The sequence below is a fragment of the Homarus americanus genome, unplaced genomic scaffold, assembly GCF_018991925.1.
Source record: "Homarus americanus isolate GMGI-L3 unplaced genomic scaffold, GMGI_Hamer_2.0 scaffold8226, whole genome shotgun sequence".
Taxonomy (NCBI): domain Eukaryota; kingdom Metazoa; phylum Arthropoda; class Malacostraca; order Decapoda; family Nephropidae; genus Homarus; species Homarus americanus.
This window is the reverse complement of record NW_024717620.1, coordinates 723,856-751,030: the sequence shown is the minus strand read 5'-3', so window position 1 is coordinate 751,030 and position 27,175 is coordinate 723,856. Positions and strand designations below refer to the sequence as shown.

The 27,175-nt window shown below is 46.5% G+C and overlaps 1 protein-coding gene across 1 annotated transcript; it reads left to right on the top strand.

The window, feature by feature from the left end:
* The first annotated feature begins 23,661 nt into the window (after positions 1–23,661).
* On the top strand, positions 23,662–25,255 carry LOC121858955. Its single transcript, XM_042355612.1, has 2 exons — positions 23,662–23,742; positions 24,119–25,255. The coding sequence occupies exons 1-2, from the start codon at positions 23,662–23,664 to the stop codon at positions 25,253–25,255; spliced, it is 1,218 nt and encodes a 405-aa protein (XP_042211546.1).
* Positions 25,256–27,175: the final 1,920 nt, after the last annotated feature.

Genomic DNA, 27,175 nt, shown 5'->3' with positions numbered 1-27,175 from the left:
TCTTCCACCACATCAAGACTACAGGACCTCCAGTCTTCTCACGCCCTCGCCGCCTTCGCCCTGCCCTCCTGAACACAGCCAAGGTGGAATTCAACAGACTCCTGCAGGACGGCATCATTCGACCTTCAAAGAGTCCCTGGGCATTGCTTCTTCACATTGCTCCAAAGCCATCATCCAACGACTGGAGGGTATGTGGTGACTACAGAGCTCTGAACCTCATCACCAAACCTGACAGGTACTCTATCCCGCATGTCCAGGACTTCCACCACAAACTCCATGGCAAGACCATCTTCTCGAAGATCGACTTGGAGCTTGCCTTCCACCACATGCCAGTAGCACCTGCAGATACCCAGAAGACAGCCCTCACCACTCCGTTCGGTCTATTCGAGTATGCCTTCATGAGTTTTGGTCTACGCAATGCAGCCCAGACCTTCCAGAGATACATGGACCACATGCTTCACGACCTCAAGTTTGTCACTCTCTACATAGACGACATTCTCGTCGCATCTCCAACGCCTGCAGCTCCTTCTCCAATGCCTGAAGAACATCATTACCACCTACAGCTCCTTCTCCAACGCCTACCAAGCATCATCACCACCTACAGCTCCTTCTCCAACGCCTGCTGAGCATCATCACCTACAGCTCCTTCTCCAACGCCTGCAGAGCATCATCACCACCTACAGCTCCTTCTCCAGCGCCTGCTGAGCATCATCACCACCTACAGCTCCTTCTCCAACGCCTGCAGAACATCATCACCACACCACAGCTCCTTCTCCAGCACGCCTGCAGAGCATCATCACCACCTCACAGCTCCTTCTCCAACCCTGCAGAGCATCATCACCACCTACAGCTCCTTCTCCAACGCCTGCTGAGCATCATCACCTACAGCTCCTTCTCCAACGCCTGCAGAACATCATCACCACCTACAGCTCCTCTCCAACGCCTGCCAGAGCATCATCACCATCATCCAACCACATCATCACACCCGGCTCCTTCTCCAACGCCTGCCGAGCATCATCTACCTACAGCTCCTTCTCCAACGCCTGCCGAGCATCATCACCACCTACAGCTCCTTCTCCAACGCCTGCCGAGCATCATCACCACCTACAGCTCCTTCTCCAACGCCTGCCGAGCATCATCACCACCTACAGCTCCTTCTCCAACACCTGCCGAGCATCATCACCACCTACAGCTCCTTCTCCAACGCCTGCCGAGCATCATCACCACCTACAGCTCCTTCTCCAACACCTGCAGAACAACAACATGAAAGTTCACCTCGCCAAGTGTGTCTTCGGAGCCTCTACCATCGACTTCCTCGGTCACAGAGTCTCGTCGAGTGGCATCCAACCCCTACCACAGAAGGTAACTGCCATCAAGGAGTTCCCCAAACCTGAAACGGTGAAGAAGCTCCGAGAATTCCTGGGTTTAGTCAACTACTACCACCGCTTCATTGCCCATGCTGTTACCATCCTCGCTCCTCTCCACGATCTTCTCAAGGGACTACCCAAGATGTCTCACAAGCCTCTCGTGTGGACTCAAGAGGCTGTTACGGCATTCACCGTTATCAAACAGTACATCACACACCTTACCCTCCTAGCCCACCCCGCTCCTAACGCCCGGACCACTCTCACAACAGATGCCTCTTCTACTGCAGTGGGCGCCGTCTTACAGCAGGAGATCAACGGAGTTCTCATGCCCGTTGCCTTCTTCTCACAACTGCATCAACCACCACACCTCAAGTACAGCGCCTTCGATCAAGAACTCCTGGCCGTATACCTGGCTGTCAAGCATTTCCAGCACTTCCTCGAGGCTCATCAATTCACCATCTTCACCGATCACAAGCCCCTCATCCACGCCTTTGCTTCAGCCTCCCAGTCACATACACCTCGTGTCCTTTGCCACTTGGCTTACATCTCGGAGTTCACCAGCGACATCCAACACATAAAAGGCAGCCACAACGAGATCGCTGACACCCTCTCTCGTTGTATATCCAGCATTCTACCCTCATCTCCATCCATGGATTACAGACAGCTCGCCGTGGCTCAAGAGAACGACGAAGACCTTGCAGCATGCAAGACATCTCCCTCATGTCTCGCCCTTCAAAAACTCCCCATGTCCGGCACGAACATCAAGGTGTGGTGCGACATGTCCTGTGGGCAGCCTAGACCGTTCGTGCCTCACATCCTCCGCCGCGCCATCTTCGACCGCATTCATGGTCTCAGTCACCCAGGTGTGCGGGCCTCCCAGTGCCTCCTCATGCAACGTGTCGTCTGGCCCGGCACCAAGCTGATACTAGGAAATGGGCTGCCCAGTGCCTCGCCTGCCAGTCCTCTAAGATAGATCGACACACACGGGTTCCCTTAGAAACCTTTCCTGTACCCAAAGGACACTTCCAGGTAGTGCACCTCGACATCGTGGGACCTCTTCCATCATCCCGCGGCAACACCTACGTCTTCACTTGCATTGACCGTTTCACCAGGTGGACAGAAGCCATTCCCATGTCCAATGCTACAGCAGAGTCTGCCGTCCGCGCCTTCCTGTCCGGTTGGGTCTCCCGTTTCGGTCCTCCCATGACCTTCATCACTGACTGAGGAGTCCAGATTGAGTCACAACTCTGGCATAGCCTCCTACAGTTCCTCGGCACTTCCACGTACCGCACTACTGCTTACCACCCTCAATCCAACGGCATGGTAGAGCGGTTTCATCAGCAGCTGAAGGACGCCATCAAGGCACAGCATGACCCTTACAGCTGGACGGATGCTCTACCCATAGTGCTCCTCGGCATCCGTGCATCACACAAAGAGGACATGGACTGCAGCCCAGCAGATCTCACCCTAGGCGAGCCCCTACGCCTACCCGGGGACTTCTCACTTACTCCTGACCCCGACCACTTCACTCCTGCCGTCCGTCACGACCTACTGCAAAAACTACGACAAGTAGTTTCTGCATTCAAAGCTACTACCCGATGCCAGCCTTCCCGACGCCCTGAACACATCCCTCCTGCACTACTCAACGCCGAGTATGTCTTCTTCAGGCGCAATGCTCACCGCAACCCACTTCAACGCCCCTACGACGGACCCTTCCCTGTTTTTGCATGGTCAGCGAAGTTCCTGACGATCATCCGCAATGGCAGACACGACACTGTCAGCATAGATTGAGTGAAGCCGGCCACCTTACCCAATGGGCCCCAGCCCAACATTACCCTCAACAAACCACGTCTACACCAGTCTGCCCGCAGTTACCACCTGCAGTAACACCTTGTCCACAACATTTCTGGGCACCTTCATTTCATCCTCAGGTACCTACTGCTCCTGACATGGACCCTGCTCCTGACGTGGACCCTGCTCCTGACGTGGACCCTGTTCCTGACGTGGACCCTGCTCCTGACGTGGACCCTGCTCCTGACGTGGACCCTGCTCCTAACTTGGATCTTGCTCCTGACGTGGATCCTGCATCCGGCCATATGGATCCAGACACCCCACCCAGCGACCCTAAGGACTTTGCACCTGCCGCAAGAGAAGCACCACATTCCTCGCCTGTTCAACCTTCTCTCATCTACAACCCTCCTTCCCCCTCTGCTTCTCCCACAGGTTTTGTGTCACTAGACGGAGTCGTCACCCGTAGCGACCGAGTGGTCCAAACCCCTGCCCGTTATGTCTCACATGTGGGATACAACCCTGCCGACAATAAGTTTCCTGCAGCGCTAGGAGGGGAGGGGGAGTATTGTAGTGGATACTCTCCCCTACAACTGCTGACTGATCACTTGCCGTTCGCTTACCAGCCAATCAGCGGCGAGTTCCACAGATCGGGCCTCACTCGCGAACTGCGCGGTGATTAGCTGCGCTCATTTCGCGCCTCGTTTTCTTATCCTGGAGAAGTACCAACAATTCTACCAGCCAGGACTTGAACCTCGACCTGTGGGGACCAGAACGCTACCGACCATCAGCCTGATGAACAGGCTGAAAAGAAATATAACATAGTTCAGAACTGCTTTTAGTGTTCGGTGGCACCTATGTGATACGGGTAGTCCCCATTAGAGGTTCACGGCGCCATAAGCTCGTTGAACAGGCTTTGTTTGAAATATAACAGAGTCTAGGACTGCTTTTATTATCCTGGTGGTCCAGAGGTAACTTTCCCCGGTCACAGTCATGGGCTCGTGGGCCGTGGGTTCGAATCCTGGCGGGGTGAGATGTTCATTGTATGTAGAAGTCCGCTTGCTTTATTGGGCTAATGAAATATATGGCGGATCCTCGTACGTCGATTTGGCAAAAAGATACCTGACCACTTACGTTGATAATGGTAGTCCTCGCCAGCGTCTGCTATGCCATAAGCAGCTGTTGAACAGTTGCTTTTGTGTGAAATATAGCAGAGTCTAGGACTGCTTACTAGCCTGGTGGGTCCGAGGTAGCGTTCCCAGTCACAGCCGGGCTCAGTCGTGGGTTCGAATCCTGGCTAGAAGTATTCAAATCATCTTGTGTCACAGAAAGACTTCTGGTTGAAGCTAGTTTGATTAAGGAATTAAAATCAATAAACCTTAGTGATGGTCAGTTCAAAACTGATAATATGTTACATAAATTTATTTGTCAGTGGCCCAAGGTTAAAACTGCTTTGAAAACATTTGATCTTGATGTATGACAGTTATTTTGTGGGTCCCTTTTTCTGACCTGACCTGTCTAGTCACGTCACCACCCTTCTCTTAAGCTCCTCTACGGTTGTGTTGGTGTGGGGATTAGTGGATGTCATCATTATGACCTGACCTCATGTTTTTAGGTCACCCTGTATATTTAAGCCTCTCTCTGTCCATGTAATCTAGTTGCCTCTGAAGATGTCTTGAATAAAGACGAAAGCTAAGGTACTCCGTTGTTTCCATTTTCCCGTGTGATTTTATCAAGATTTATCTTATCCACGTTTTCATTATGGATTTACATGAAATATGGAACTTACACGTCTCTCTTACGCTGTGTCCTTAATCTGTCAACAACATCCTCATCTTCGCCCCATCTACCGCAACTACAAGAAGAGTTTGCTGAAGGCTCATAGTCTCAAAAACAAGTTGAAGTTTTTGAAAGATTGCAGAGATGATAAAATTGTTCCCAAGTCCTGTCTTCCAAGTAGACTAAGAAATCTGGACAATCAAGCATTCTCTGAGTTGGATAAGGTGTTGCTAGATTCCCTTATCAAGAGTTCAAGTGATAGTGTGAAATTAGCCTTCAAGCACAGTGCTCAGTGTAAAATACTTATGCAAAACAGTGTTTGTGTTGATAAGTGGCACATCATTCGTGATTTTGTATATCAACTTCTTAGTGAAACTGACAAAGCCCAAAAAAGAAGGTTAAATGCCAAATTAAATGCTCTGTTTGACGAGAGTTACTGGACCATATTGAGTGATCCAAATTTGTTCATAAACTTATCATCTTATGATCTACAGACAAATGAGAAACTTGTTCTTGGTTTTGGTAGGAAGTTTTCTATCACTCAACGGTGCGTTAATCCGCTTACTATTGCTAAAGGTTTAATCAACCTGGAAAAGATGAAGTCGTCTGATGTTACAAATGAAGATATTTCCATAGCTAAAGGTTGTATACATAGTGTTTTAAATAAGAAATTTGCTTCAAACATTCCAAAAAGATTTGAAACAGCCTTGATAAACTTGAAAAGAAATAAGAATATCCATATTACCAAGGCTGATAAGTCTAATGCTATTGTTATCTTGGATAAAAGTGACTACAATGATAAGATGAATTCATTACTTAGTGATGAAAGCACGTATTGTGAGCTTACGAAAGATCCCCTGGAAAATATTAATAAGTTATCTAATTCCAAAATGAAGATGTTATTGAAAAAGAACCCCGATCTCACAAACAGCTCTCTCAAATCAATCCCACTTTACCTTATATGTATGGATTGATCAAAACACACAAGCTAAATAATCCATTACGTCCTATCGTGAGTTCTGTGGGTTCTGTTACTTACAAATTATCCAAGTGGCTGGTAAAGATGATATCCCCTCTTACAGGCCAAATATCTAATTCACATATACGCAATAGCAGTGATTTAATTGATAAACTCAAGAAACACAACGAACCTTGTGAATTAATAAGTTTTGATGTAAATTCACTGTTCACTAGAGTACCTGTGAAAGACTTACTTTCATTTCTTAAAGATAAATTACAACTGCTAGATTTAACTATTGAACATGATACTTTCCTGAAATTGATAGAGTTATGCGTAACTGACAATGTGTTTAGTGCAAATGGGAAGTTCTACAAGCAAGTATTTGGCATGAGCATGGGTAATTGTCTTTCTGCTCCTCTAGCCTGTATTTATATGGAGTTCTTTGAGTCTAGATTACTCCCCAATGTAGTGGACTGTATTCCTCCTTGGTATAGATATGTAGATGATGTTCTTTGTCTTTGGCCTAAAAACAGTGACCCATTGAAATTTTTAGACAAGCTTAATAATATTGTCCCTAGTATCACATTCAAAATTGAAAGAGAAATAAGTGAATCCCTTCCATTTCTTGATATGCTTATCATGAGAAATGGCCAAAATTATAAATTTAAGGTATATAGAAAGCCCACACAGGTAGACAGTTTCATTCACTTTATCCCTAACGACCATCTGCATCGTTAAACGACCCACCGGCGGGTCGCGTGGCGGGAGCCGACCTTATATATAGGACCCACCAACTGACGGAGTTAGTTCAGTCCTCTTGTCATACAGTTAACATCCTTTGAGTGACACTCGTCACCTGTTACTTATACTTAATTTATTTGTGTTGTTCCTGTCGCCACCAATGTGGTATATCTATGTGAGTACCTATTTATATCTCTATTTATGTCCATCAGTATTTGCTTCGTTACATTTAAGTAATTCAGTGTTGTTTCACGTTAGTTAATTTCAGTGTTAGTTTTTATATGTTTATGCAGTGTTAACATAATCCAATGCTTTATTTTTATTCTTTTGATGTTTCGATGTTTAGTTTCATTTGTGTCTTAAAAGTTTCGATGGTGAATCAATTTGTTGTGACAGCCTACGAGGCTCTTTATTGTGTTAATATTTAATTAATTAAATTCTTAAAGGTTTACTTTATTTATTTTTATTCCCTTTTAATTTACTTCACATTTTTGTTTGGTTACGCCTAGAACCTGGATATTTAAGTAAATTAAGAGACCTGCATAACAATAGGAATTCGTGGTATAATGTTGTCTAGCACTCAGGATGGATGGAAACTCTAAGGTGGTTTTCTTGTATAATATAAGTTATATGATAGACAGTCTGGTGCTGGAGGTGCCGTGTGGTGAGGGGCTGCTCAGTAGAGACGTTCGGTGAGTAGCGTGTTGAAGGAGGTAGATGTGCGGGAGCTTCGTTAGAGAAGATGTTGCCTGTTGCTGGCCTCCTGGTTGAATGAATGCTGACAGCGTGGAGCTTGCTGGAGGAGGTGTTGCTTGTTCAGGAAGATGGGCAGAATGAGAAAGCTGGTTGGTGAGGAAGCTCAGAGAAGGGCAGCTGGTGGGTCGCCATGCTCGCTGGCGGGAGCGAGGGCCGCCAGGCAGCGACGGAGGAGGAGGAGGTGTTGCTTGTTCAAGAAGAATGGTCAGAATGAATCTCAATGGAGAGACAGAGCTTATATACCCAGCAGCCGTGAGTCCTCTATGAGTCATGTTGGGAAAACCCGAGAAAGTCGCCGGTCTTTTGGTTCGGTTGCTAGGTTGTACCGTGATCATCTATGTCGCCGTCATTGGTTGCTATGAAGGCGTCGAGGTGGGATGGCTACTAGTTTGTAGGGGATTTAATTAATATATATATGTATATATATATATATATATATATATATATTTATATATATATATATATATATATATATATATATATATATATATATATATATATATATATATATATACACAGTATATATACAGTATATATACTGCCAGATCTGGGGTCACTTAATTTAAGGGAAAAAATCTTTAACTATAGTCTTAATTTAATTTTTATGGGTTGTTGCCACTGCATCTCTGGGCAGTATAGGTTTCTTGCTCGTAGCGGCAGAGCGATCAGGCATTGAGTTAGGTTTTTCATTGACCATGAAGGGTGAAACCATAACATAACTGTTATGTATATGTATGTTTATATGCTGCCTTTATTGATTATATATACATTATATATTATGTTACTTCTTACCAAAGTCAGAAAGTGTTTAGGCTTGTGTAAACACGAAATGTGTTAGGCACGTTGTAACCAAGAACAGAGAATAAACGCCCAGCCAGACCGACCATGTGCTTGTCATTCTCCCATTAAATAACGTAAGATACTACAATAACCATAATATGTCTTAATTAATTTATTCCTTATAAAACATACTGGTAAAAAAACATACAAGTGCGTTGGCCTTCCTCAGAAGAACAACGAAGATGTTGGTTACTCTGCTCGGCACCAGACGTCTTACATTAATGGCGTGTCATCCACATACTTATTGCATAACAATCCGTGACCTCCTTACCTCGGTCATTCCATCTTACACTACCCCTTAACACGTCAGACTGCTCCACCTGTATAGAATATAGCACCGTAGGTTATCATACATAGTAGCACCATCTCACCTCCCTGTAGCACCATCTCAACACACCTGTTACACTCCACACCTGCAAGTATGGGACTCCTTGTAATTTCTAGGTATACATATGAGGCACCTCGTTCGCACACCGCCCTCGGTGGGTAGAGACGAGGGCTACACCAAGAGACATACCAGTACTATTTCTACACCTGGTATTATAGGTCGCTCCAAGTGACGACTGCGGAGTTTCTCAAGCGTTTCCTTATTTGTTCCTACTCATTTGGGGTTGTGTGATGGGAATCCACAGGTTCACAGTGGAGTGGCATAGGTGGGAGTAGTCACCACCTGGTGGGACACCACAGATAATGCATGCCGCCCCAAAGCAAGGCACTCCTGACAGCATGGGACCTGAGGTGATGGTAGTGTAGCGTGATTGTTGTGGCAGGTTGTCAGGGTTCTTTGTTTGGCCTCACAACGTACGTACATGTAATATATCCAACACTCAAGATTGAGGTAGAATAGAAAGTCACAATGTGTTTCCCGTAATATATATTGTTGAACAGCACAGTGTTAAAGAGATACTAGGTCAGGCGAAGCTTGCTCAGAGTTCTCTTCAGGCGGCGCGGTTTTCCAACACCTACACCACCCTTTATCTTACTTATTTCTTTATCTTCAATTCTTACTCTTACTCAGGTTTTTGGTAGCATGGACATTCTTGGTAGCATGGTCGAGGGTCTAGGTATGCCAGATCTGGGGTCAATAAATCTAAGGATAACTTAGCTCTAATCTTAATTTCTAAGGGTTGCAGCTACCAGACCCTCTCTGGACAGTATGTAACTCGTTAGGTAGCGTGCAGAGTGGACTAGGCATTGGGTTAGGTTTTTCATTGACCAGATCGATAAGGGGAAAGAAGGGTGAAACCATAACATGTCTTAATTAATTTATTCCTTATAAAGCATACTGGTAAAAAACATACAATTGAATGGGTCTTCCTCAGAAGAACAACGAAAATGTTGGTTACCCAGATGGGCACCAGACGTCTTACATTAATGGCGTGTCATCCACATACTTATTGCATAACAATCTGTGACCTCCTTACCTCAGTCATTCCTTCTTACACTATCCCTTAACACATCAGACTGCTCCACCTGTATGGAATATAGCACCGTCGGTTATCATACATAGTAGCACCATCTCAACACACATGTTACACTCCATACCTGCAAGTATGGGACTCCTTGTGACTTTTAGGTATACACAACAGGCACCTCGTTCGCACACCGCCCTCGGTGGGTAAAGACGAGGGCTTCACCTAGAGACATACCAGCACTATTTCTACGCCTGGTATTATAGGTCGCTCCAAGTGACGACCGCAGTTTCTCACGGTCTCCTTAGTTGTGACTATTCATTTGGAGTGGTGCGCTGGAAATCCACAGGTTCACAGTGGACTGGCATAGCGGGGAGTCGTCCCCACCTGTTGTGACGCTCAAAGGGACAATGGCGGCCGGGCGGCAAGGTACTCCGACCACATGGCACCTGAGGTGACGGTAGAACGAGGAGGACTGAGAAATAATGCCTGACGGGCGGTTATCCCACCCCTTAACACCTTCCTATCACACTTATATATCCGGCAAAGCTTTAAACTGTAGTAACTTCTATTTATCAACCTTAATTATAGGGCGGGATATAGCCCGCTAGGACACTGACCTGAGGTGACGGTAGAACGAGGAAGACTGAGGGCAGTGCCCCGCCGCTCCTCGTCACATAGGCCTACAGTTTCCAATCCTCAATTTACACTTTTGTTTCTTATGGTTCTCACCTGAACACTTTTCGGTATATTGTCACTCATGTCTTATAAACACATATTTTAATCCTAAATTACACACTAAGGTAAGGTCTTGGTTTGCTAGTGCTTGGGTAAATGCCTGGGATTATAATATCAACGTGGCATCTGAGGCGGGTACATGACGCGCCTTGAAACAAAGGCTGAATGATCATGGCGGGGGTGTATCAACTTCACTTAAAAACTGTAATGAGGGATCCTCCTCTCACACATTGCACAATTTGAACACAGACATAAGGTTCTCTGATCACTGTACCTCTCGTGGGTATATGTCACGTGAGGATACGAGGTGTATTAAATTCATACCGACGCATACACGATATTTCCTTTCAAGTACAGTTTCTGGATCACTGTCAACACCTCACATAGTTCTGATACATTTATCCTTTTTCCAGATCATTGTTCTCATGTATTTTCATATGATATCTGTTGGAGTTATGTTCACTACACACTCACAGACGTAAATAGTAAGACCTTCAAACCCTGATCCACACTTAGTCTTACAGTACACTAGTCCGGCTCAACTGGACTTTAACATTCATCTTATGCAACCCTGAGTGATCCTTAATGCTATGAATACATACATATGTAGTATAACTATACCTGGGTACAATACAACACATGGTCTAGGAACCTTGAGTAGGTGAGTTGTCTTTATCAATGTTCCGTTTTCTGAGGTTCTACAATCGCGGTGCATTTGAATGTTATGTAGCGTAATATGAATTAAATGGGATTTTTAGGATGACAATGATGTGTGAGTACATAGGCACATGGGTATGGTAATTCTGGTATCAAGTCACTTGGACGGTAATAAAGGTAAAATACTGTGGGAGAAATGAATACACCTAAAATACTCTAAGAACAGGTTTATTGATATAAATCAAAGGGAAAAAGATATTATTAACATATATACTACCAGGCTCAACTCCTGGGCTTATTTTCTTATTTCTTTACTCAACAGTAATTATTCAGATCTTACACTCTTGCTGCACACAACCTTACTGGTGTTACATTACATTACATAGCAGGAGCAGTTCCTTGGCCCTACTCGCAATACATAGTTCATGGGACTCATTGTAGATTCCTGTACTTCTCACACCTACTGGTGGTACGTGGCATTACAGTACAGATACAAGACTTTACTCAACATACACGTTAATACTGAAACCAGCCGATACATGGGTCCACTACCCAACATGGGATAATTATTTCCTGCTTATTATCCCCAACATATATATACAGTATTACAATACACTTGGTGGACATTTACTTTCGGGAGGGTCGAGGGTGGACCACTGGGGTTCACGACCGTTGTTATGGTCGGTGGTAGCCAGACACATGGCGAATCTGGGTCTGGCACCAAGAGGCAGTGGAGCATATTAATCAGGCCGCACCGAAGCCATCGTTTCATATATTGATCCCTGCTGAGTAACTACTACAACCGGAGCAGTTGTTGAGTGATCCAAAGTTACAATTGGATCTGGGGAAACATTGGGCGGCGTCAGGGCGGACTGGGAAGCTGAACACAAACAAATCGTGTCTAGAAACGACAGACATATTTACGTTATATTACTTCTTACACTGGGTGAATGACAATTCAGTTGTTAAAGCATGAGCACTGATGAACACTGATATTCACTACAATTGACTGAAATAACTGAATGGCTACACATAAACATACCTGGAACAAACGTTGGGGCAGCGTCAGGGACGCTCGCCTGCCTCATCCTTGGTATATATATCCCTGGGTTGCCAGTGATCGCTACTCACGAAATGACAATAATTACAAACAGCCCTAACTGTTACTCATTCAAAGATGACCCTCAGTTGACAAAGGTCTGGCAGAATTGCTGAGTTCATATACACAGACTAATTCAAGATTGAGCTTCCCAGGAAAGTGTAATAACAATGCATTGATAACTGTCTTCACAAGGCGGGACTCTGGAGGAACACAAGTGTAGCGTCGATGGGGAAAAAACAGGTCTTCTCAGGGTTAACTAACTCACTCATTTTTTGCTGTCGTGAGTTTAATAAGAATCATTAGTTAAATAGACTAGCAGTCAACGTGACCATGACACCTCTAGGGCGAGGAGCTGAGGGAGCGGTGGTGGAGCTGTTGAGAGATGTTGCTTGTTGGTGGCAGTAAGAGAGACCAATGATAGCAGGGTAGGCGGGCTTGATGGTAGGCCCCCTTTGTTCGGCGTCGCTGGTTACCTGACCTGACCATGAGGGATACACTGGTAGATTCGCTGGTAGATTCTGCGGGTGTGGCCAGTCAGCGACACACGGCGTTTGTAGGGAGAATCCACTACAGTAGAACGGAGGACACTGAGAATAATGCCTGATGGGCGGTTATCACACACCATAACACATTACTGTTTCATTTATATTCAGGCAAAGCTGTAAACTGTAATTAACTACAGGGCAGATGTACCCTGATAGAGGACACTGACCTGAGGTGATGGTAGAAAGGAGGACACTGGGGGCACTGCCCCGCCACTCATCATGCCCAGGGAGGCCTACAGTTTCCAATCTAAATTTTTACTTTTATTTCTTACGTTCTCACATGAACACTTTCCGGTATATTGTAACTCATGTCTTATATAAAACACATATTTTAATCTTAAATTACACACTAAGGTAAGGTTCTGGTTCTAGTTCGTGGGTAAATTCATTGGGTTATAATATCAACGCTGCACACTCGAGGCGGGTACACAGGACGCCTCCCTTAAAACAAAAGCCGAATGTTCATGGCGTGGATATATCCACTACTTAAAACTGTAATTAGGATCCTCCTTTCTCACACATTGCACTATTTGAACACAGACATAAGATTCTCTGATCACTGTACATATCATGGGTATACGCCACGTGAGGATACGAGGTGTATGTTCACACCAATACATACAAGATATATTTCAAGTATAGTTTCTGGGTCACTTCCAACAATAGTTCTGATATTTATCCTCCATTTAGATCATTGTAGCATTGTCACATATGTTATATGATTCAAACCATGATCCACACTTAGTCACAGTACACAAGTCCGGCTCAACAGGACTTTCTCTCAATCATCTTATGGATAACCTGAGTTCTCCCTAATGCTATGAATACATACAATTAATATTCTATAACCGTACCTGGGCAATACAACGCATGATTCAGAACATTGAGTAGGTGAGTTATCCTTATCAATTTTTCCTGTTCTCTGATTCTACAAGCGCTGTGAATTTGAATGTTATGTAGCGCAATATGAATTAAAGGGTTGTTTTAGGAATGACAATGATGTGTGTATATATATATATATATATATATATATATATATATATATATATATATATATATATATATATATATATATATATATATATATATATATATATATATATATATATATATATATATATATATATATATATATATATATATATATATATATATATATATATATATATATATATATATATATATATATATATATATTTTTTTTTTTTTTTTTTTTTTTTTTTTTTTTCTATTGACAACACAACATACATATATAGTTTCTCACTTTTGATATTTTCTTTAATTTTGTATTTTTATGGTTCTTTATTATTATTATTTTTGTATCACTATCATTATTTTTTAATTTAATTCATCTGAATTATTATTATTATTAGCCTATTCTATCCCAGGCCCGATGTGGGTCAGTGACCTGTGCCTGGGGGCTAAACACTGTAAAAAAAAAAAAAAAATTATATATATATATATATATATATATATATATATATATATATATATATATATATATATATATATATATATATATATACTATATATACATATGTGTTACTGCAAGCGGTACATAATTATGATGACATATAAACAAATGTTATGTTAGGCTGTAACTCATGTCATGCTTATGGGCGTAAGTGTGCCCATATGCAATGTAGAGTGTTGGAGATGGTTGAAGATGAGAGGCCCAGAAGGAGGTTGGGGGGTGTGAAGGAGTTTGTTTATGTATAATTATTATCACCTGACTCAGCCATAGCTGACCAGCCAAGGGCCAGGCTATAGGGTGGGCATTTCAGTATAGCTACCCATATCTTAGAGTCAACACTGTGAGGGCACATGTTTTCCAACACCTACGCCACCTCATCTTACTTATTTCTTTATCTTAGTTCTTACTCTACTCGGTTCTGTCACCTATTCTTTGGTAGCATGGTCATTCTTTAGCATGGTCATTCTTTTGGTAGCATGGACATTCTTTTGGTAGCATGGTCGAGGGTCTAGGCACATGGGTATGGTAATTCTGGTATCAAGTCACTTGGACGGAAATAAAGGTAAAATATCAGGAGAAATGAATACACCTAAAGTACTCTAAAACAAATTTATTAATATGAAATCAAAGGGAAAGATACATTATTAATCATATAACTATCAGGCTCAACTCCGGGCTTATTGCAGACTCAGTACTTTTCTTTACTTATTTTCTTATTACTTATTCAACAGTAATTACTCAGATCTTACACTCTTAATGCACCCTACATTACTGGTGTTACATTACATGGCATAGCAGGAGCAGTTCCCTTGCCCTACTCACAATACATAGTTCATGGGACTCATTGTAGATTATTGTACTTCTCACACCTACTGGTGGTACGTGGGCATTACAGTACAGTTACAAGACTTTACTCAACATACACGTTAATATTGACATCAGCAGATACCTGGGTCCACTATCTAACATGGGATAATTATTTCCAACTAATTATCCCTAACATACATGTTACAACACTCTCTGTGATGACATTTCCAGGGTGCGTCCCAGGATAGAACACTGAGATTCAAGACCGTTGTTATTGTGTGGGTAGCCAGACAAGGCGAGTCTGGGGTCTGGCACCACGAGGCAGTGGAGTATATAAATCAGGCCGCATCTGTGCCATCGTTTCATATATGGTCCCTGCTGGGAATCTACTACATCCGGGGCAGTTGTTGAGCGATGCAAGAATCACAATGGGATCTGGAACAAACGTTGGGGCGGCGTCAGGGGACGGACTGAGAAGCATGACAACACAAACAACTCTTGTTCAGGACGACAGACATATTTATTATATTACTTCTTTACACTGGGTGAATGACAATTCAACTGTTAAAGCATGAACACTGATGAACATTGATATTCACTACAATTGACTGAATTAACTGAATGGCTACAATAAAACATACCTGGAACAAACTTTGGGCGGCGTCAGATACTCGTCCTGCCTGATGCGGGGGTATATATATCCCTGAGTTGCCAGTGACCGCTACTCACGCAATGACAATAATCACAAACAAACTAACTGTTACTCATTCAAAGATGACCTCAGTTGACAAAGGTCTGGCGAATTACTTGAGTTGATATACACAGACTAATTCAAGATTGAGCCCCTAGAGAAAAGTGGAAAAAACAATGCATTGATAACTGTAGTGGACGTCTCCCCTACAACTGCGTATCCATTCCAATGCGACAGCATCCTAGCAACCAAACGAGCGGCCCAGGGGCGTCACCAGATGCCACAGTATCCTAGCAAATCCAGCCACCTGCCACGTCTTCCTGCAGCAATGGAGAGCCGAGAAACCGGCGAGTCTCCGGCTTACTTCCGGCTGCCGTGCAGTTTGCCCTCCATTAAGATTCATTCTGGCCTCGGTTCCCGAACACGCAACACCTCCGCCGCCCGGCGTCCCTCGCTTCTCCTCCGCCTGCCTGGTGGTCCCGCCCCTGGGTGAGCATGGCGACCCACCAGTTGTCCTTCGGAGCGTCCTCACCAACCAGCCTCTATTATTCTACCACACCCTGAACACGCAACACCTCCTCCAAGCAAGCTCCTCGCTGTCCAGCTCTCATTCAACCTGGAGGCAAGCAACAGGCAACATCTCCTCTAACGAAGCTCCTGCACATCTACCTCCTTCAGCAAGCTACTCACCGAACGTGTCTACTGAGCAGCTCCTCACCACACGGCATCTCCAGCACCAGACTGTCTTTCATATAACTTATATTATATAAGAAAACCACCACCTTAGAGTTTCCATCCATCCATCCTGAGTGCTTGACAACATAATATCACGTAACCCTACAAATGGTGACTCCTGGAGATTCGCACTCACACAGGATGGAGGAGAAACTGATCACGCTCCCAGTCATCAAGCAGCATGGAAGACTGGCTTATCCACACAGAAGCAGCTCTCATCGGCTTTACAACTACTGTCTCTACACCGCAGGTTAGACACCCTAGAGCAGCTCTGCTACTCTAAGCAGACACCAGCTTCTCTTCCTGCCCCAGGCACCACATCCTACCGACCCCAGCACACCCGTCCTGCCTCAGACGCCGACCCCGGCCCAGCAGTAACCCCTGCCGCCCCTGATGCGGTCTCTGTTCCTGAGTACGGACCCACACACCCCTCTTTTCTCCCCCAGGTACTCCCTGCTAATGTCCTGCACCCTGCTGCTGTCGTGGACCCAGCTGCTGTCACGAGCCCTTATCCGCTTCTGCTGACACAGCCCCTGCTCCTGACCCAGGCCCACACACCCCAGCAGGCGCATCTGACGACCCCAGCACACCCAAGGTCCTGCCCTCAAACGCCGACCCCGGCCCAGCAGTAACCCCTGCTGCCCGACATCTCTGTTCCTGAGTGCGGACCCACACACCCTTTTTCTCCCTCAGGTACTCCCTGCTAATGTCCTGCACCCTGCTGCTGTCGTGGACCCAGCTGCTGTCACGAGCCCTCATCCGCTTCTGCTGACGCAGCCCCTGCTCCTGACCCAGGCTCACACACCCCAGCAGGCGCATCTGACGACTCTGTACCTGCCGTGAGGGAAACACAACATTCATCGCCTCCACACACCCTTTTCTCCCTCTCTTCTCCCGCAGATAGTTTGTATATAGACAGTTGTATCCAGTGACCGGCTCATCCACGCCATCGCCGTTGTCTCACATGAGGCATGCACTGCCCGTTCTGCCTCACATGTGCTAAGCAACTCTGCAGACAACAAGTCTCCTACACCGCCTGGGGGGAAGGGGGAGTATTGTAGTGGACGTCTCCTCTACAACTGCGTATCCGCATTCCAATGCGACAGTATCCTAGCAACCAAACGAGCGGCCCGGGGGGTCACCAGATGCCACAGTATCCTAGCAACCAGCCACCTGCTACGTCTTCCCTAGCAACGGAGTCGAGAAACCGGCGAGTTCCCACGGGATTTACTTCCGGCTGCTGTGTATATAAGCTCTGTCTCTCCATTGAGATTCATTCTGGCCTCGGTTCCTGAACACGCAACACCTCCTCCTCCGCCGCTGCCTGGCGGCCCTCGCTTCTCCTCCGCCTGCCTGGCGGTCCTCGCTCCCGCCGGCGAGCATGACGACCCACCAGCTGTCCTTCTCTGAGCCTCCTCACCAACCAGCTCTCTGATTCTACTCTACGTTCCTGAACACGCAACACCTCCTCCAAGCAAGCTCCACGCTGTCCAGCTCTCATTCAACCTGGAGGCCAGCAACAGGCAACATCTTCTCTAACGAAGCTCCTGCACATCTAGCTCCTTCAACACGCTACTCACCGAACGTGTCTACTGAGCAGCTCCTCACCACACAGCATCTCCAGCACCAGACTGTCTACCATATAACTTATATTATATAAGAAAACCACCACCTTAGAGTTTCCATCCATCCTGAGTGCTAGACAACATAATATCACGAAACCCTACACTGTTTTTCACAAAGGCGGGCAAACTAGGAGGGAAACACAGTGTAGCGCCTGTGGGGAAAAACACGCCTTCAGGGTCAATAACTCACCATGTTTTGCTGTCGTGAGTTTAATAAGAATCATTAGTTAAATAGATCAGCAGTCAACGACCATGACAACACTTACCCTGGCTTTCTCTCTAGGACTTTTGTGTTTAACTAGTACTTATTGTGTACACAGGTAGACTGTTCATTGTTTGTGTTAAGATTAGACTCAATTACATAGCCATATATTGATTAAACATTTGGTAAGAGTGCCTATGTATGACTTATTTGAAATACCAAATGAATTGGTATTCAACAGGTTTGACCGAATTATAATGTTCGTGGTAGCACGACGCGGAGAAATATTATTCATCCTTCATCCTTCTGATTGGCGGCTATAGTCAAACGTGAACAATGTCTACTGTGTAGCAGTGCTACTTTTAGTGGACGTCTCCCCTACAACTGCGTAGCCGCATGCCACCTGCTACGTCTTCCCTAGCAACCAAACGAGCGGCCCAGGGGGGGGGGGGCGTCACCAGATGCCACAGTATCCTAGCAACGGAGCCAAAAGACCGGCGACTTCCCGGGGTTTCCCACCATGACTCACGGCTGACTCACGGCTGCTGGGTATATAAGCTCTGTCTCTCCATTGAGATTCATTCTGGCCTCTCTTCTTGAACACGCAACACCTCCTCCTCCGCCGCTGCCTGGCGGCCCTCGCTTCTCCTCCGCCTGCCTGGCGGTCCTCGCTCCCGCCGGCGAGCATGGCGACCCACCAAGCTGTCCTTCTCTGAGCGCCCTCACCAACCAGCTCTCTTATTCTGCTCTCGGTTCCTGAACACGCAACACCTCCTCCAAGCAAGCTCCTCGCTGTCCCGTTCTCATTCAACCTGGAGGCCAGCAACAGGCAACACCTTCTCTAACGAAGCTCCTACACCTCTACCTCCTTCAACACGCTACTCACCGAACGTGCCTACTGAGCAGCTCCTCACCACACGGCACCTCCAGCGCCAGACTGTCTATCATATAACTTATATTATACAAGAAAACCACCTTAGAGTTTCCATCCATCCTGAGTGCTAGACAACATTATATCACGAAACCCTCCAAATGGTGACTCCCGGAGATTCGCACTCACACAGGATGGAGGAGACACTGATCACGCTCCCAGTCTTCAAGCAGCATGGAAGAATGGCTTATCCACACAGAAGCAGCTCTGCTACTCTAAGCAGACACCAGCTCCTATTCCTGCCCCAAGCACCACATCCTACCGACCCCAGCACACCCGTTCTGCCTCAGACGGCGACCCCGGCCCAGCAGTAACCCCTGCCGTCCCTGACGCGGCCTCTGTTCCTGAGTGCGGACCCACACACACCCCTCTTTTCTCCCTCAGGTACTCCCTGCTAATGTCCTGCACCCTGCTGCTGTCGTGGACCCAGCTGCTGTCACGAGCCCTTATCCGCTTCTGCTGACGCAGCCCCTGCTCCTGACCCAGGCCCACACACACCCCAGCAGGCGCATCTGACGACCCTGTACCTGTCGTGAGGGAAGCACAACATTCATCGCCTCCACACACACCCTCTTTTCTCCCTCAGGTACTCCCTGCTAATGTCCTGTACCCTGCTGCTGTCGTGGACCCAGCTGCTGTCACGAGCCCTAATCCGCTTCTGCTGACGCAGCCCCTGCTCCTGACCCAGGTCCACACCCCAGCAGGCGCATCTGACGACTCTGTACCTGTCATGAGGGAAGTACAACATTCATCGCCTCCACACACCCGTTTTCTCCCTCTCTCCCACAGATAGTGTGTATATAGACAGTTGTATCCAGCGACCGGCTCATCCACGCCATCGCCGTTGTCTCACATGAGGCATGCACCGCCCGTTCTGCCTCACATGTGCTAAGCAACTCTACAGACAACAAGTCTCCTACACCGCCTGGAGGGAAGGGGGGAGTATTGTAGTGGACGTCTCCCCTACAACTGCGTAGCCGCATGCCACCTGCTACGTCTTCCCTAGCAACCAAACGAGCGGCCCAGGGGGGAAGGGGGCGTCACCAGATGCCACAGTATCCTAGCAACAGAGTCAAAAGACCGCGACTTCCCACGCTTGACTCACGGGTGACTCACGGCTGCTGTGTATATAAGCTCTGTCTCTCCATTGAGATTCATTCTGGCCTCTCTTCTTGAACACGCAACACCTCCTCCTCCGCCGCTGCTTGGCAGCCCTTGCTTCTCCTCCGCCTGCCTGGCGGTCCTCTCTCCCGCCGGCGAGCATGGCGACCCACCAGCTGTCCTTCTCTGAGCGTCCTCACCAACCAGCTCTCTCATTTCTGCTCTCGGTTCCTGAACACGCAACACCTCCTCCAAGCAAGCTCCTCGCTGTCCCGTTCTCATTCAACCTGGAGGCCAGCAACAGGCAACATCTTCTCTAACGAAGCTCCTGCACATCTACCTCCTTCAACACGCTACTCACCGAACGTGTCTACTGAGCAGCTCCTCACCACACGGCATCTCCAGCACCAGACTGTCTACCATATAACTTATATAATATAAGAAAACCACCACCTTAGAGTTTCCATCCATCCTGAGTGCTAGACAACATTATATCACGAAACCCTACACTACCTTGAACCAACGCGCGGGCAGCAGTAACCAAGGTCAACTCAACTCAACCCACTGGAGGGATGCGCGTGAGTGTGTGCGTGCGCGCGCGCGTGTTCCCAGCGCCACGGATTACAGTGCAACGCCTGTAGATTTATAATGGCGATAATACTTGAACCTTTTGTTATTGAAGAAAATAATGTTGTCAGAGTGAGCTCAGCCACTCTTAGTGTAGCTTGGCTCACCAACACTCGTCACTCGAGGAACGAGTGTGTGCGTGTGGGTGTGGATGTGTGTGTATCCAGTGGCGAGTAAGTGCAGTGCAACGTCCGTGTACTTCTCGCATAGATAATAGTTAAACCTGGTTAGTCCAGAAAATAGTCTTGTCTGGGTGATCTTCATCACTCCCAGTGTAGTGCATATGAGAATGAAAACACTATGTCATTATTGTTGTCTGACGTAAGTGCAGAACACAATTAGCAGTCATAATTGACTGAAGTGATATTGCTTTGTAAATAACCCAAATATCAATGTAAAGTCTGTAATGACTATCAGTGAAGCGAAAGGCAATGGAGAAGAAACAAGCTCTGGAAAAGGCTCGTGCCCAGTGTGTTCCAGAGCACATGGATTAGCAGGGTGCGACGAATTCTGTAGCATGTCAGTGAGGGAGAGGTTAGAGAGGGTAAAAAGATTACGTTGCTGTTTCTTGTGTCTGAGAGTGGGCCACCTTGTTGCTGAGTGTTGGTCACGCTTCAGGTGTGGCACTGATGGGTGCAAAGAGAAGCATTCTAGACTGTTGCATCAAGAACGAAGGGAGGCACTTACTGCAAGTATGTCAAACACACGCAAGGGTGGCGTAAAGCGAAATTTTCAAGGTCTCGTGAAACAGGAGTCAGTGGCAGGCACCTCTGATGGTGGCATGGCCCAGAAAGCCAACGACAGTTCGTACATGGCCGGAAAAATAGGCCATGTCTATGCTACAGGGACAAAGGACGCCCATGAAAACCCATACAGCTGCGAAAGCGACATCTGACTATCGACGAAAAATGCCAAGATTGTACTGCCCATAGTGAGTGTGAAGATTCGGGGAAAGGACTCACATCAACGAAATCACATCAGAACTTTAGCTCTCTTGGACTCAGGCAGCGATAGGTCGTATTGCACCAAAGATCTGGCACAGAAACTAAGGGTGAAAGGGACATCTACCCTGATAACCATGGGTACACTTGCCCAAGAGATGATACTCGAGTCTGCGGAGGTAGATCTAGAAGTGGTTGGCGCAGGCATGAAACGAGGCAGAACCATGCTTATCCCGAAAGTACTCATTATACAAAATTTCCCCACAACGCTGCACAACTCTGTAGCGAACACAAGTGATATCTCAAGGTGGACCCATCTGCGAGGAGTGGAATTCGTAGCGAATACAAGTGATATCTCAAGGTGGACCCATCTGCTAGGAGGAATTACCAGAATTGCAGAGCAACAGCATAGAAACTCCTGATAGGACAAGATGTGCCACAGACCCTGGTACCCCTTTGAGGTCAGAGCAGGAAGGGATGGAATGCCATTCGCCATAAAAAACGCGACTGGGTTGACAGTAAATGGACCGGTGGGGCAATCAAGACGCACAAGGAGTTTGCACGCCAGGATGCCTGATGACCGAAAACTGCCGTGAGTCCTGAAACCCGCCTGGAAAAGACAAGCGTTTTGGGAGCTGGTGCGGGGACACAGGAGCCTGCAGTCAGCAGCTCATTCACTTGAGGACAAAAAGAGTGTTGAGGCTATGGTCAGGAGACAGGCATCAAACTGGTGGTCATTACTACTTCCCATACCGTTCCGTAATGAGAACACGGAACTCCTAAAACAACAAGGCCGTATGGAGCGTCGACATGGGCTTTGAAGGAGACGCATCTAAGGACGCACGGTCAGCGCATACAAGGATAATGAAGGAAATAAATAAAACTGCTTCTGCTAAAGTGATGCTTCGAATCAGTGCCTAAGTGCCAGTTGAGCCAGATACTGACTGGTCTGGTATCTGCCTCATCATCACCTGGTGTTGAACCCAAATAAGCCAAACAAAGTACGCGATAGTTTTGACTGTGCAGCCAAAACACAAAAGGACATTGCTGAACGACCAGGTACTACAAGGTCCAGACTTCAACAACAAATTACTTGGAGTCCTGCTTAGGTTTCTGCCAAGGAACTACAGCCATCATGGCAGATGTTGGAGGCTATGTACCATCAAATCCATGTAGCCAGAACATCGAGATGCTAAGATTCTCTGGTGAGAATGGGACCTGAGAGAGCCAGTAACCTACAGGATGAGAAGGTGCACATCTTTGGTGGGGTGTGGAGCCTTCATGTGCAACTTACGCTCTCCGGCGCACATTCCAAGACCACAGATCCGAGTTTCCTGATATGGTGGCGCAAGGAAGTCAACTTCTACGTTGACGACCTGCTCATGTCGCTGACTCACTGCACGAAGCATCAATGTTAGCGTGTCAGCTTCGAAGACTGTTGGCGCGTGGAGTGATTTCGGTTAACTAAGGGGCCAGTAATCACAAAGGAGGCTACTATTCCACCGGAGGAGAGGCAAAATGCACTGAAGGAAATTGATCTGAGGCAAGACAAATTGCCAATGGAGCGAGCCCTGGGGGTTAGGCTCCTGGAAGGTGATCAGCTCACCATCAAGGTGCAACCAAACTCGCCAGCGACCAGGAGAGGAGTACTAAGCCTGGTCAGTTCCCATTTATGACCCACTGGGGTTCGTGGCCCCATTCATCATCAGGGCTAAAAATATTATTTCAGTGTGAATGCAGGCGCTGGGATTAGGTGGGACGAACCTTGTCGGCTGTTGGGGTCACACGACCTGAGCACCTGGCTAGAGAACCTGCCCACCTAGGAAATTAAGGGCACCCAGATGCCTAAAACAGCATGTGCTAAAGAAATCATCTCAGCACAGTTGCACACCTTCTGGGCGTATGCATCGCAGGCCGCTTACGTGCGGTGACCTTATCTGAGAATGGTAGACTCTGGCGGAAGTATCCAGTGCTCTTCAGGTACGGATCAGGCCAAGCTGGCCCCACTCAAGCAACTGACAATACCAAGGCTGAGACTTTGTGCAGCTGTCCTGGCAGTGAACGCCGATCGAACGATTCGCCGAGAAAATGACCATGACCATACATGAATCATATTTGGACGGATAGCATGCTAGTCTTGCAGTACATCGCCAATTCGAGCAGACGATTTCAAACGTTTGTAGCCAACACAGGATAGCAGTCATACAAGAGCTGTAAAGAACTGACCAGTGGAGACACACCGTTGAACCCAGCAGATGATGCAAATCCAGGGGATTACCTGTCCTGACCTGGTTGCAGGATCTCGGTGGATACGGTGGTCCTGACTTTCTACCCAGTGTTGAAGAACGGTGGCCAAAGGGAAAGGAACTGCCAGCGGTTCTGGAACGACTTACTGAGGTGAATGAAAGTACAATTGTGAGATCTGTAGTTGCTCTTGGCAGTCAACAGATTATCGATGAGCAGACAATTAAAAGATTGGTGCAGAAAGAGGCTTATGAGAAAGAAATCCAAACTGTCATAAAGGGTCAGCAGCCGAAGGACAATAAGCTATATAAACTGGTACCTTACTTGGACAAGCGAACGTTGCTCAGATCAAAGGGAAGAATTAAAGGAACCCTTCTTGGGCGAAGTGATGAGGAGCCAATCTTGCTGCCTAGAGACCACCTCATCACCGAAATCATAGTGCGGGAGATGCACGAAGAGAGAGCCGGACATGCCGGACGAGAACACACGATGGCGTGTGTGAGGCAAAGGTATTGGATTCCCCAGGGCAGACGCTTGCTTGATAGAATCATACGACGCTGTGTAGTGTGCCGACGGAACAACTGGAGAAGTCGGCATCAAAGGCAAGCTGACTTACCAATAGATCGTGTCACTCCTGGAAAGGCTCCATTTGCTTACACTGGAACGGACTGTTTTGGTCCATTCATTATCAAGGTAGGGAGGAAACAGGTTAAGCGCTGGGGATGTCTGTTTACATGTCTAACTATTAGGGCTGTTCATCTAGAAGTCGTGGCCTCATTAGACGCAGATGCCTTCCTCAACGCAATAACAAGGTTCTCACGACGCAGAGGTACACCAGAGCGTATTAGGTCGGATAATGGGACAAACATGGTACGGGCAGCCAATGAGCTCAAACTGGCAGTGAAAAGTTGGGAGCAAGATGACAGACTCAGAGGTGCCTTACTGAAAGTAGATATTGACTGGGTCTTCACTCCACCAGCTGCCCCATACATGGGGGGAGTATGGGAAAGGCAGATTCGCACAGTAAAGAAGGTTCTGCAGGCGATTGTGGGCTCACAAATCTTAGACGATGAACGTCTGCAAACACTGTTCTGTGAAGTGGAAGCCATAGTTAACGAGAGGCCAATCACCCCGGTTCCAAACACTCCAAATGAACCAAAGGCTCTCACTCCTGCTGATCATTTGCACTAAAGTCAAAAGGGAAATCTTCTCTTAGGTGGAAGGTCAATAGGCGATACATACCACAGAAGGTGGAAGCATGTTCAGTACCTTGCAGATCAATTTTGGAAGCGCTGGCTGACGGAGTACCTCCCTCAACTCAGAACTCAACAAGTGCATTTCAGACCACGGCACAACTTTCGCCCTGGTGACCTAATCATTATAGTAGAAGCAAATAGTCCACGCAACAAATGGCACCTTGGTCGAGTGATGGAAGTCAAGGCTGGCGAGGATGGACTTGTCCGACAGGCAGTGGTTAAGACGACGACGTCCACAATGTTGCGACCTGTGACAAAATTATGCTTGTTGGAGGGAGCAATGGAAAGGGTTGACGGAGTCGGCCAGGAGAATGAATTGGGTATCCACACATGAAGATGGTGATGTCCGAACGGCAAAGGACCGAGATGTCCTAAGGAACTGATAAGTACCACCAGCCTGAGGGCAGCCTAGTCACAAGACTGTGACAAAGTTAAATACCAACAGCCTGAGGGCAGCTTAGACACAAGGACGTGACAAAGTTAAATACCACCAGCCTGAGGGCAGCTTAGTCACAAGGACGTGACGAAGTTAAATATCACCAGCCTGAGGGCAGCTTAGTCACGAGAACGTGACAAAGTTAAATACCACCAGCCTGAGGGCAGCATAGTCACCAGAACGTGACAAAATTAATGTTAAATACCACCAGCCTGAGGGCAGCTTAGTCACAAGGACGTGACCAAGTTAAATACCACCAGCCTGAGGGCAGCTTAGTCACAAGGACGTGACCAAGTTAAATACCACCAGCCTGAGGGCAGCTTAGTCGCATGAACATGACAAACTCAAGTATCAAAGGTCTGATCTGGTTTTGAGCGTGAACGCTCAACGGAGTGGGTGTTACCGCAAGCGGTACATAATTATGATGACATATAAACAAATGTTATGTTAGGCTGTAACTCGTGTCATGCTTATTGGGCGTGCGTGCCCGTATGCAATGTAGAGTGTTGAGATGGTTGAAGATGAGAGGCCCAGAAGGAGGTTGGAGGGTGTGAAGGGAGTTTGTTTATGTATAATTATAATCACCTGACTCAGCCATAGCTGACCAGCCAAGGGGCCAGGCTATAGGGTGGGCATTTCAGTATAGCTGCTCATATCTTAGAGTCAACACCTACACTGGCTTCTCTCTAGACTTTCAACACGTAAGTTTAACTAGTACTTATTGTGTACACAGGTAGACTGTTCATTGTTTTTGTGTTAAGATTAGACTAATTACATAGCCATATATATTGGATTAAACATTTATGTAAGAGTGCCTATGTATGACTTATTTGAAATACTAAATGAATTGTATTCAACAGGTTTGACCGAATTATAATGTTCGTGTACGACGTGAGAAGTTTTATTCACCCTCTAACCGTCTGATTGGCGGTTACATATATATATATATATATATATATATATATATATATATATATATATATATATATATATATATATATATATATATATATATATATATATATATATATATATATATATCTTGATAAAAACACACGGGAAAAGGGAAACAACGGAGCACGAGACGAAAGCTAAGCTAACTTTTTTTACTTTTTTCCTCTTCGCCACTGATCGGCTTGTTAGCCGCTTGGGCGATCGGTCACGTCTCCGTCACGCACTGTTGGCAAATACTGGGCATGCACCGGCTCCTGAATGTACCTGAACCCGCTTCAGTGTTGGTCAAGTCTTCTCTTGAAAGAGCTCACACTCGGTGCCGTCACAACACTCTCTGGTAGATTGTTCCAAGAGTTTACAACCCTCACTCCGAAAAAGTTTGCCCTCACGGTTATCTGGACTTGCAGCTTCTTCAATCTTGAGCTGTGACCCCTTGTGGGGCGAGCGTCCGCCAGCTCCAAGTAA